General features: G+C 44.4%; 1 protein-coding gene across 9 annotated transcripts in view; it reads left to right on the forward strand.

Moving 5' to 3' along the window:
* The window catches only part of PHF20 (PHD finger protein 20), a 184,482-nt gene that overhangs the window by 136,451 nt on the left and 35,028 nt on the right, over nucleotides 1-13,003 (forward strand). For all 9 annotated transcript variants that reach the window (XM_001165874.6, XM_054674689.2, XM_063802871.1 and 6 more), the window contains 2 exons: nucleotides 10,609-10,707; nucleotides 11,393-11,557. In XM_001165874.6, coding sequence (XP_001165874.4) covers nucleotides 10,609-10,707; nucleotides 11,393-11,557 — 264 coding nt within the window. The remainder of the gene's footprint in view (nucleotides 1-10,608; nucleotides 10,708-11,392; nucleotides 11,558-13,003) is intronic.

Raw genomic sequence — 13,003 nt, forward strand, 5'->3', positions numbered from 1 at the left:
CTTTGCTCAGTATAATGCACCTGAGCGTGGGGCAGGTATTCCTGGCCAGATGCTGATCTACCACCTGGCTTTGGGATTCTTGGTTAACTGTACTTGCATGACTTGGTTTATGTTGAGTAATATGTGTCAGCTCACCTGAGTTTGAATACAGGCTCTACCGCTTGCTTGCTCCAGGACCTTGGGCAGAGAACTTGCTAAACTTCAATTTTCCCATCTGTGAAATAGAGATAATAGTACTACCTACCTCATAACTTTGTTACACTAAATGACCCAAGGGGAAATGCTTTGTAAAATGTCTGGCCTATAATAAACTCTGAATACACAGTCTCTTTATCTCAGTGAAAGCATTTACCCAGGCAGTCAGAGATCTGAGTTCTGAACTCAGCCAACCACTGATGAGCTACAAAACCAATAGACAAGACATTGCCATTTTGGTATAATTAAGAAGGCTGAGTGACTGATTTTCTTTTCTTTTTTCTTTCTTTTTTTTTTTTTTTTGAGTGATTTTCGTTTCCTTTCCTTTCCTTTCCTATCCTTTCTTTCTTTCTTTTTTTTTTTTTTTTTGAGTAATTGATTTTCTACTTTCATGTCTCCCTCTTGGGTCTCATGCATTATACTGACCTGGGATTTTATTCTCTTTGTTAATACTGAAGGATCCTTTTCAATGGGATTTGGAAATTTCTTGGTGAATTGGAGATTTTTGTTTACCAGTTTTTAAAAATAAGGCCTGCTGTATACTCACTAGACTAGTAGGGTTGGACAATTATAAAATGCTTTAAGGGAAACAAGAGTCTTTTAAATCCCTATGCTTTAACTTGTTGCCAAAAGGTTTTTTAAGTCCTTATGTTTTAATTTGTTTAAAGTGGTCCTTTGTAAAATTGATCAATTTGGCAGCAGAATGTGCCACACAGACCACTCACCCACTGTTTGATCATTTCTGTACCCTCTCAGTGAGGGCACAGTCTGATCATTTCTGTACCCTCTCAGTGAGGGCAGGATTTGTGCAGCCAGGAAGGAATGTACCCCCATCCACATGTCAGGTGGACACAGCCTCCTAGACAACATGGCGATTACCCAAATGTATCTCCCATGCCTCATTGCTGATACGTTTAGCAGTTACCAGACCGAAGGAACTAGACCATCCATCTCGCTGTGATCCAGATGGAAAATTGAAAGCCTGGCCACCAGCCCTGACTGTGCCACTAACCAGCAAGAGCCTCGGTATTATCATATGTGGATGGGGCTCAGTAGACATGTTCAGTGTTTATCACGTAGCTAGCTATCAATGAGAGTGAACATAGTAGTGTATGCTGAAGATTCTGTAGTGTGGCTGCCTTATTCTGCTGCAGCTCTCCAGAAGGCACCCCTGTTCCAGGCATCACCCCTTACCTTTCTCCCATCAAAGCCTTGCCCCAGTTTGTCACGGTTTTACTGGATACTTGACTAATCTGATAACCAAAAATTTGAAAGAATAGAACCAACTTAATAGTATCGTGGTTTCACCTCAGGCTTCTGAGAAAGCTCTTATCTCTAGGGTGGAATTTCAGACAGTGTGGGGAGTTCAGTTGGGGAGACGTTTCACTGGGAGACGTTTCACAGTGGGACTCTGATACCAGGCAGCCTGTGTTTTAGTTTACAGGCAGTGTGAACTTGACATTCTGTTTAAGTGAAAAACAGAATATTATAGGATTTGTGCTGCGTGATAATAGTAACTGTAAAAAAGTACCCCCTTTATGCTGAATGCTCTGATTTTTTTTTTTTTTTTTGAGACAGAATCTCACTCTGTTGCCCAGCCTGGAGTGCAGTGGCGTGATCTTGGCTCACTGCAACCTCTGCCTTCGGGGTTCAAGCAATTCTCCTGCCTCAGCCTCCCAAATAGCTGGGATTACAGGCATTCACCACCACACCCAGCTAATTTTTGTATTTTTAGTACAGATGGGGTTTTGCCATGTTGTCCAGGCTGGTCTTGAACTCCTGGCCTCAAGTGGTCCCGAACTTGGGTTCTCATGGATTTCTCTGATGGAGATTCCTGGGGCTTCCAGCAAAACCACTGGGACTCGAAAGTACCCTGCAGAGATTTCTTGGCTTTGGACTCCTCAATTTCTGGGTTGGTAAGGTTGGGCAGAAGTAGTAGTTCTGGTCTGAGAGTCCGTAGACTGATCTTAGTAGCAACCTGCCACTGTTCCCTTTGTGATCTCAGGCAGGTCTCTTCACAGATCTGATTTCTTTTCTCTTCCTTCCTTCCTTCCTTCCTTTCTTTTCTTTCTTTCTCTTTCTTTTTTTTTGTTTGTTTGAGATGAAGTTTCGCTCTTGTTGCCCAGGCTGGAGTGCAATAGTGCGATCTCGGCTCACCACAACCTCTGCCTCCCGGATTCAAATGATTCTCCTGCCTCAGCCTCCCGAGTAGCTGGGATTACAGGCGTGCACCACCATGCCTGGCTAATTTTGTATTTTTAGTAGAGACTGGGCTTCTCCGTGTTGGTCAGGCTGGTCTCAAACTCCCGACCTCAGATGATCTGCCTGCCTTGGCCTCCCAAAGTGCTGGGATTACAAAGATGAGCCACCGTGCCTGGCTGATCTCCTCATTTCTAAAGTGATGATGTAGAGCTAGGTATGCATGAGACCAGGCCCTTTCATGTGGGGAGAAAAGCTCATAAACAACGTGAGAAAGCTAAGTTCTGTGTTAGGAACATGTAAAGTGCTGTGGGAACACAGATTCAGATTTTGCCTGTAGGGTAGTAGCTGGACTGTTGAGAGGAGAAGGTGACATTTGAGTTAGGCCTTGCTGTGAATTGAATTGTGTCCTGCCTTCCTCCCTAAAATTCATCTTTTGAAGTCCTAACCCTCAGTGTGATGGTATTTGGCAATAATTAAGTTTAAATGATGTCATGAGGGTGGGGCCTTCATGATGGGATTAGTGGGATTATAGGAAGAGATCAGAGAGCTCCCCCTATCCCCCCATGTGAGGATGTAGCAAGAAGATGGCCATCTGCAAACTGGGAAGAGGGGCCACTGGGAACCAAATAGTCTGGCACCTTGATCTTGTAGTTTCCAACCTCCAGAACTGTGAGAAAGAAATATCTGTTGTTTAAGCCACATATAACATAATGTTTTGTTATAACAGCCTGAGCAGACTAACCCATGCCTTAAGGAGTGAGGCTAGATAGGAATTGGACCAGAAGTCGGGAAGAGGAAAAGCATCCCTGTGCCAGGAATAGGCATAGCAAGGGTTCAGAGGCATCAAGGGGAATAAACCAATCATCTGTCCCTAAGGTGCCCCTTCTGATGCCAGCCTTCTGTAATCCTGTCACTCATATGGTTCTTCTGCTCTCAGCCAAGCCTTTAGTTGCAAAATGAATTTAGAAGGTCAGTTTAGATTTGCTTTTCCAAATGAGGTTTCTCAGTATACCAGAGTCACTTAATAAATTCTCTTCCAGTAGCCAGCTCAGGCTCCCTTGGGTTTCTTTCTACGTAGGTGAGTTCAGTCCTGAATACAGGTTAGGCTCAGAAAGAATTTTCTAGTGTCAAAGAGGGCCTCTCCTGTGCTTATTATTACTTATTGCTACATCTGTTTGAGTCGTGCTCTCACCCTGGGTAAACCTCAGTTTTAGGCCAAAGTGAGCCTTGGGGCACTGGAGTGGGCACCTCTTCATTGCCATCCACACCTTTTCTCATGGGACTACACTGGCCTTATCGCAGGAACATGTCCTCCTCCCCTTAAAACAAAAAGAGCAGTGTGAGCTTAATTAGAATATGGATTATGGTGCCATAACAGAGAGAACAACATAGCTGGCTAAAATCAGAGAAGTTTATTTCCCTCTCAGGATGAACTGCAAGTTACCCATGGTGGCTGTGCTCAGGCTCTGAAGGTCCCGGGGCTTTGCTTTCTCCCCGTTGTTCCACCAGGCTCTGAAGGTCCCTGGGCCTTGCTTTCTCCCCGTTGTTGCCCCAGGTGCTGCTCTTCTTTGGTGTCCAAAATGGCTCCCTGCCTTGCTTATCTTTCAGCTGCTGGGAAGGGAAATGAAGGGAAAGTATGCTCCTTTCTTTTAAGGCACAACCCAGAAGTGCCACACATCACTTCTTGTATCCAATAGGCAGAACATCTGCCACCCCTCTCTCAAGGGAACATGGAACATGAACTCTTCCTATGGAAGAAGTGGAGAAATAGTGTTGGGAAGGGCACTGCAGCCTCTACCACATGAGCTAAGAAGAATGCAGGGCTTGAGGAGGGAGGGGTTATTGGAGGGCCATCCTGGGTTGGTATCTGGGTGGGACTCATGGTAGGGGACTGATAGGAGATGAGATTGGGAAGGTAGACATGGTGAAATGATGGTGGCAGACCCTGACTACCACTTCTCTGATAGGCAGAGAGAACCCCTCCAAGCCCATATCTGCCTCTGTTCTGCCCTTGAGCTACCACCCCCTTGTGCAGATCAGAACATGCTCTGGTCAGTGCTTGTCCCAGCCTCTTGGCTGAGCTCTGTGGTGTACAAGCAGTTACCCCATAGGTGGTGGTGATGCTATTCTTTTCCCTCCTGGAAGTGGCGGTCTGATGACAGTTGTCCTTCTGCTCTCATAAGTCAGTGATTGGATGGAATACTCAAGAGTCAGCTGTATGGAGGAGCAAGAGGGCCTCTGGTATTTCTCCTGATGGACACCTGCAGCTTGGGGAGAGGACAAGTGGCCATCCTGGAGGAAAGCCTCACCCTGCTTAGGTGACAAGCTGCTCTCTGATCCAGAGCCTGGCAGGAAGTCACTCTTTGTCCAACCTAGTCAGGGCAGCCGGGAGGAAGCTCCACAGCCAGTACATGCTCTGTGGGTCATGGAACAATTGGTAAAGCTGTCCAGAGAGAGAGTTGACAGCAGACCAGCGACCAGCACTGCTTTCCAGGGAAAGAATATTGCAAGCAAGATAATAACAGCTGACATTTGAGTACTTCATGTGCTGAGCGCTGTTCCAAGTTCGTTACTTGTATTATCTTATTTAGTTATCAGAACAAACCCTCTGAGGTGGGTGCTGTTATGCCTAATTTATGCAGTTATTCCACTGTGGTCTCAGAGTGTGGTTGATATGATTTCAGTGATTTGAATTCACTGATACTTGGTTTATGGCCAAGCATGTGGTCAATTTTAGATTATTTGCCATTTGCAGATGGGTGGAATGTATAGTTTGTCATTGCTGGATTTAAGTCCAGTATTTCTTTGTTTTTTGCCTCGATGATCTTTCTAATGCTGTGTCAGAGGGGTGTTGAAGTCCCCCACTAAAATTATGTGACTAAGTCTTTCTTTAGGTCTGGAAGTACTTGTTTTAAGAATTTGGATGCTCTAATGTTGGCATATTAGGCATCTATAATGCCTAATTTATAGATTAGAAACTAAGGTGCAGATGAGATGGATTAACTTGAACCAATATTTACAGCTCTAGCAGGTGGTGGAGCCATGATTTGAATCTGTCGTGAAGCCCATACTCTCACTTTGAGGCTCTGCTGTCTTTTATGATTCCAGGGAAGAGTGCCTGTCCCAGGCCCTGGAGTGGGAGATAGGAGTGCCTCCCTGCAGGAGACTTCCTGTGCACCTGGCAGTCTGGGGATTTCTGCCTGTTGTCACCTTGTCTACTCCTGTTCCTCAGGGACTCACCTGCCTTAGCTCAGTCCTTGCTGGGCAATTCTCTGTGTCTTCTCTAGGGCCTGCAAGTTCTGCCACTGGAGTTTACAAATGACCACTATCTTTAGCCAGATAACCAGGTATGCCCTAGCATTGGGCAGTTTTCCTCTACATCTTGCCCTCTCTGTCTCAAGGATTTAGGACCTAGATTATGTTGCTGCTTCAGGCAGTTCTGCTGCTGACAAGATAAATTCTGTTAGCATTTCACTAAGCTGATGGGTATAATTACTTTAGTTGGAGGTCACTAAAACCTGAATTTACAAATAAAAACTGGATCAGGGAGCAGTCTGTGTGTGTGTTGTGGGGGAGTGTGGGTGAAGGTACAACAGATAATATCCCTCCTTTGCTGAGATCCTTCCAGTGGCTCCCTAAATCACTCATAGTAAAAGCCAACTTCCTCACAGGGCCCTTCATCATGATCTGCTGCTAGCCTCCATCTGCTTCTTTCCCTTACTCAACCTAATTCTAATTTCAGTTCCATTGGAGCCATACAGATCTCCTTGCTATTTCTTTATTTCAAATTCCAGTTATTCATTGCTGGCATATAGAAAAGCAATAGATTGTTGTATATTAACTTTGTGTCTTGTAACCTTGCTGTAAGTGCTGTTCTGGCAGTTTTTGTTTTGATCAATTCTTTGGGATATTCTACATAGACAGATCATCTGCAAACAAAGATAGTGTTATTTCTTCCATTTCAATCTGTAGAGCTTTTATTTCCTTTTCTGGCTTATTCCACTCGCTAAGATTTCCAGTAAAATGTTGAATAGGAGTAGTGAGAGAGGCACTTTGCTTTCTTCCTGATCTTAAGGGGAAAGCATCCAATTTCTTACCATTAAGTATGAAGTTGGCTGCAAAGAAGTTCTTTATCCAGTTGAGGAAATTCCCTCCTATTCATAGTTTGCTGCCCCATCAGCTTTTTAGGTTGGTGCAAAAGTAATTGTGGTTTTTGCTGTGACTTTCAGTGGCAAAAACAGCAATTACTTTTGCACCAACTGAATAGAATGTAGCACTGTGAGGGACAGGGGGTGTTATCTGTCTTTGTTCATTGCAATATCCCTCCTCCCTAGAATGTGCCTGGAACATAGTATATGCATGGTATCTGTTGCCTAAATGAATTGAAACCATGCTAATAATACGGTGGTAGTCAAACTGTGTAAAAATGAGTTTTGTTTTTATGTTTGGGGAAGACCCTGTTCTCAGGATCAATGAAAAGTAAAAATGACTGATAGCTTTTTTGAAATTCAGAAGGCATCTGACCATGTTTTGCCAGTCTGCTGTCTTTGGGCCTTGGTTTTTTGGTTTTAAAAATGAGTGCTTTTACAAATTGGTCTAAGTTCTCTCCAGCTTTCATGTTTGTTGACTTTCTTTCTAGTTGCAGGGTATTTTAAAAGTTAAGGAGCTCAAATACCCTTAAGTCCTATGTTCTCTAGCCAGTAGATCAACTCTGCCTATAGATTCCAGGCTTGCCAGCCAGTAGGCACAGCCCACTCTTCCTTTCTGATGGTTACCAAGTGCTAATTTGGGAGAGGGGCCTGGGTTGCAGAGGAGACATGGTGCTGGAGAGTCAGACCAATTTGCTTTTAAATACCTATGTGATGTCAGGTGGGTGATTTCACCTCTCTGAGCGTCAGTTTCCCGGCCTGTAAAATGGGAATGATATACACACAAGGTGTTGTAAGGATTAAATGAGATATTTGTGGTTTCCTTGCACACAAGTGCTTAGTTAAAATGGAATCTGATTGTCTACCCTGCCTCACACCTGCTTTGTGGATATCTTGATTCCATATCAGAATCACTTGGAAAGTTTAAAAAATCCTGATATCCTTGAAAACATCATGCTAAATGAAAGAAACCAGACACAAAAGGTCACATATTGTATGGTTCCATATTTATGAGATATCCAGAGTAGATAAGCCCATGGAGTCAGATGCAGGTTGGTGGGGCTGAGGGGAAGGGCTTAGGGGAGGGGAAATACTGCTTAATGGTAAAGGGTTTTACTTTGGAGTGATGGAAATGTTCTTAGAACTATATCAAAGTGGTCGTACAACATTGTGAATGTACTAAATGCAACTGAATTGGTTGTTTTTCTTTACAGCTGTATCGAGACTTAATTGTACAATGAACTACACATATTTAAATGGTATAATTGGTGAGATTTGACATACATTTATACCCAACTATCACCACAATCAAGATAGTAAACATATTCCATTCCCTCCCAAACTTTCCTCATGCCCCTTTTTAGTTCCTCCTTCCCACCTCTCCCCTCCCCCTGAGCTCCAGGCAACCACTATTCTGCTTACTGTTACTTGTGGTGTGTTTTCTCTCTTTTTTCTTCCCCCCCGAGATGGAGTCGCTGTGTTGCCCCGGCTGGAGTGAAGTGGCACGATCTCAACTCACTACAACCTCTGCCTCCTGGGCTCAAGCGATTCTCCTGCCTCAGCCTCCCAAGTAGCTGGGATTACAGGCATGAGCCACCACACCCAGCTAATTTTTGTATTTTTAGTACAGATGGGGTTTTATCGTATTGGTCATGCTGGTCTTGAACTCCTGACCCCAGCTGATCTGCCTACCTTGGCCTCCCAAAGTGCTGGGAGTGAGCCAGCATGCCCAGATGGTTTGTTTTCATTTTGCAGACTATTGTAGAAATGGAATCCTGCAGTGTGCACTTGTTTTGTCTGGCTCCTTTCACCCAGCATACTTTGAGATTCACTTATGTTGCTGTTCGTACCTTTTTTTCTATTTTTATTTTTTGAGACGGAGTCTCGCACTGTCGCCCAGGCTGGAGTGCAGTGGCCAGACCTCAGCTCACTGCAAGCTCCACCTCCTGGGTTCACGCCATTCTCCTGCCTCAGCCTCCCCAGTAGCTGGGACTACAGGCGCCTGCTACCACGCCCGGCTAATTTTTTTTGTATTTTTAGTAGAGACAGGGTTTTACCATGTTAGCCAGGATGGTCTCAATCTCCTGACCTCGTGATCCGCCTGCCTTGGCCTCCCAAAGTGCTGGGATTACCGGCGTGAGCCACTGTGCCCGGCCTGCTGTTCCTACCTTTATTGCTGAAAAGTCTTCCATTGTGTGGATACATCATGAATTATTTGTACATTCACTTGATGGACATTTGGGCAGTTTTCAGTGTGGGGCGATTACAACTAAAACTGCTATGAGTCTTCATGTATAAGTCTCTGTGTGGACATAAGTGATGCTTTCTCTTGAATGAATATGTTGTAGTGGATGGCAAGGTCATAGGATATATGTACGTATAAACTCTTGTTGATATCTAAAAAGTAAGGCATGGTGAATTACTTGAAATCCTACAGATATATTTGGTAAGAGAAGAAGAAACGACTGGATTTTTTTGTTTGTTTGTTTTGGAGACAGATTCCCACTCTGTCACCCAGGCTGGAGTGCAATGGTGCGATCTGGGCTCACTGCAACCTCCGCCTCCCCAATTCGAGCAATTCTTCTGCCTCAGCCTCCCAAGTAGCTGGGATTACGGGCATCTGCCACCACGCCTGACTAATTTTTATATTTTTAGTAGAGACGGGGTTTTGCCATGTGGGTCAGGCTGATCTCAAGCTCCTGACCTCAGGTGATTCACCTGCCTTGGCCTCCCAAAGTGCTGGGATTACAGGCATGAGCCACCGTGCCCGGCTACGACTGAATTTTTCTTTCTTTCTTTTTTTTTTTTTTTCTTTGAGATGGAGTCTCGCTCTGTCGCCAGGCTGGAGTGCAATGGCATGATCTCGGCTCACTGCAGCCTCCGCCTCCCGTGTTCAAGCGATTCTCCTGCCTCAGCCTCCTGAGTAGCTGGGATTACAGGCACACGCCACCAGACCCAGCTAATTTTTGTATTTTTAGAGAGACGGGGTTTCACCATGTTGGTCAGGCTGGTCTTGAACTCCTGACCTTGTGATCTGCCCGCCTCGGCCTCCCAAAGTGCTGGGATTACAGGCGTGAGCCACCACACCCAGCAACGACTGGATTTTTCAATGGTGAGGTTATTAATTTTGAAAACTGATCTCAGTAGAGTGGTAGGTGGGAAGCTTTTTAGAATGTAATTAGGAAAAACTGTGAAGGGAGAAGTTTGGACAGGGAGGATTGACATCTTAAGGAGTTTTGTTGTAGAGTAGAGAGGATAAAGTTTTGGTATTTAGAAGGCATGAACTGTTCATTTAAAAATAATTTTATGTTATATGAATGGTACCTCAATTTTTAGAAAAAGAATGAAACAAGCAACAGAATCCTGGCTGGATGTGGTGGCTCACACCTATAATCCCAGCACTTTGGGAAGCTGAGGCGGCTGGATCACCTGAGGTCAGGAGTTCAAGACCAGCCTGGCCGACATAGTGAAACCCCGTCTCTACTAAAAATACAAAATTTAGCCAGGTGTGGTGGCGTGTGTCTGTAGTCCCAGCTACTCTGGAGGCTGAGGCAGGAGAATCGCTTGAACCCGGGAGGCGGAGGTTGCAGTGAGCTGAGATCGCGCCACTGCACTCCAGCCTGGGTGACATGGCGATGAAAACAACAAAAATCAGATCCCCAGGTGATTCCAGTATGTAGCCAGGGTTGAGGAGCAGTGATCTAAGTAGAGTTTTGCAAACTTGTCTGTAAAGGGCCAGATAATAAATACTTTCAACCTTGGGGTTGAAAGGTCTCTGTCCTCACTTTTCAGCTCTGCTGTTGAAGTGTGAAAGACACGTAACCAATGAACATGGCGTGTTTCACTAAAATCCATTTACAGTGACGGGCCATGGGCCAGAGTGTGCTGAGCTGGACTGAAAGGCTAAGTGATGGAGGCGTGGCTCTGCCTCCAGACTGGAGCAATCTGCTCCAGACTTCCCAGGCAGAGCCAGGCCCATCGGACATGCTTGCTTAGGAGAAGAATAAGCACCCCAGCATTGAAAACAAAATGTTAAAATGCCAACATTTGTGTTTAATTCTAGCTACAAAAGACAAGGAAAAGAATAAAGAGAAGAAATTCAAGGAGTTTGTGAGAGTGAAGCCAAAGAAGAAAAAGAAAAAGAAAAAGAAAACCAAACCTGGTAATTTTTTTTCCTGAGGGTTTCACTTAGGTTTCCTTACTATGAATGGGGAGGGGTTGCTTTCTCCCATTATGGCCTCTGGGCCTGCGCTGAGCAGAGGAAGGACCAATAGTCTCTTACCAGGGCTTGTGGGCTCAACCTAGTATGGGCCCTGGAAGGGGAGGCATCCACTCACCCAGGTGTTACAAAGTCCTGCTGGCATTGAAAAGCCTTCTCACTTGCTGCCTTGGCCAGTGTGCCCTGCTGCAGGATGGTACAGATGAAGGCATCGAAGTGTAAGCAGATGTGCAGGTGAATGATGGTATTTGTTCACACACACGACTCTTAAAACACATCTTTGAGCCCTCTTGAGAAAGGATTCCCTTCTTAAAAACTGTGTCTAGCCCTCACAAAAATGTTTAGAAAAATCTATATATTCTGACTTGGGACTTAAAGGATGCCATGTTTTATTCTCGGTGTATCTTCTAGCTTAGAAAAACAATCTTATCAGAAAAAGAGGAGAGGGTCAATACTTAAGAGGAGGCGTTTGGGCCCCTTCATCTGCTCTCCACACCTCTTTTTGGTTGAATTGTCCCTGAGCCTTTGTGCTGCTTAAAAAGGAGGCTTGTTGGTTGGATGAGATTGATTCTAGAATGCACCAGTGTTAACTAGGGTTATTCATTCCTTCCTGATCCTGTTCTTCCAGAATGCCCCTGCAGTGAGGAGATCAGTGACACCTCCCAGGAACCTTCTCCACCCAAGGCATTTGCTGTTACCAGGTGTGGGTCCTCACACAAGCCAGGGGTCCATATGAGCCCGCAGCTTCATGGCCCAGAATCTGGACACCACAAAGGGAAAGTGAAAGCATTGGGTAAGGAGGCTCTTCTGTCCTGATCATTTGCTGATCATTTATTGGAAAATATAAGCATACCTGGGAGATATTACGGGTTTGGTTCTAGGCCACTACAATAAAACAAATAAAGCTAGTCAGACATAATTTTTATTTTCCCAGTGTTTACAAAACTTATGTTTATACTATATTGTAGTCTCTTAAGTGTTCAGTAGCATATGTCTAAAACAATGCATATACCTTAATTGAAAAATATTGCTGTGTTGAGAAATGTCAAGTTTTTTGGAGTAAGTCCTCAAAAGCATAGACAACAAATACAGAAATGGACAAGTGGGATTGCATCAAGCTGAAAAGCTTATGCACAGCAAACTAAACGATTAATAGAGTGAACCGAAAACCTACTGAATGAAAGAAAATATTTGTAAACTATTCATCAACAAGAGATTAGTAGCTGGAATATATAAGAACTCAACTCAATAGAAAAATTATTCAATGTAAAAATTGGTGGCCAGGCGCGGTAGCTCACACTTGTAATCCCTACACTTTGTGAGGTGAGGCAGGTGGGTCACTTGAGCCCAGAAGTTCGAGACCAGCCTGGCCAACATGGTGAAACCCATCTCTGCAAAAATACAAAAACTTAGCCAGGCGTGGTGGTGTCTGCCTTGTAATCCCAGCTACTCGGGAGGTTGAGGCAGGAGAATCGCTTGAATCTGGGAGGCAGAGGTTGCAGTGAGCCAAGATCACGCCACTTCACTCCAGCCTGGGTGACAAAGCCAGACTCCGTCTCAAAAAAAAAAAAAAAAAACCCAGTAAAATATGTTATATATATACATATACATATATATGTAAAAAAAAGGTAAAATGTTTTATATATATATATAGATATACACACACATACACACATATATATATGCGCTCAACCTAATATGGGCCCTGGAAGGGGAGGCACCCACTCACCCAGGTGTTACAAAGTCCTGCTGGCATTGAAAAGCCTTCTCACTTGCTGCATTGGCCAGTGTGTCCTGCTACAGGATGGTACATATGAAGGCATTGAAGTGTAAGTGGATGTGCAGGTGAATGACAGTATTTGTTCACACACACGACTCTTAAAACATATCTTTGAGCCCTCTTGAGAAAGGGTTTTTATATATATATTTATATTTTAAAATATATATATATTTTTAGTTTTTTTTTGTTTTGTTTTGCTTTGTTTTTGTTTTTGAGACAGAGTCTCACTCTGTCGCCCAGGCTGGAGTGCAGTGGTGCGATCTTGGCTCACTGCAACCTCTGCCTCCCGGATTCAAGCAATTCTCCTGTCTCAACCTCCCAAGTTGCTGGGATTACAGGTTTATGCCACCATGCCCGGCTAATTTTTGTATTTTTAGTATACACAGGGTTTCACCATGTTGGTCAGGCTGGTCTTGAACTCCTGACCTTGTGATCCACCTACTTCGACCTCCCAAAGTG

Source organism: Pan troglodytes, chromosome 21 (assembly GCF_028858775.2).
Source record: "Pan troglodytes isolate AG18354 chromosome 21, NHGRI_mPanTro3-v2.0_pri, whole genome shotgun sequence".
Taxonomy (NCBI): Eukaryota; Metazoa; Chordata; class Mammalia; order Primates; family Hominidae; genus Pan; species Pan troglodytes.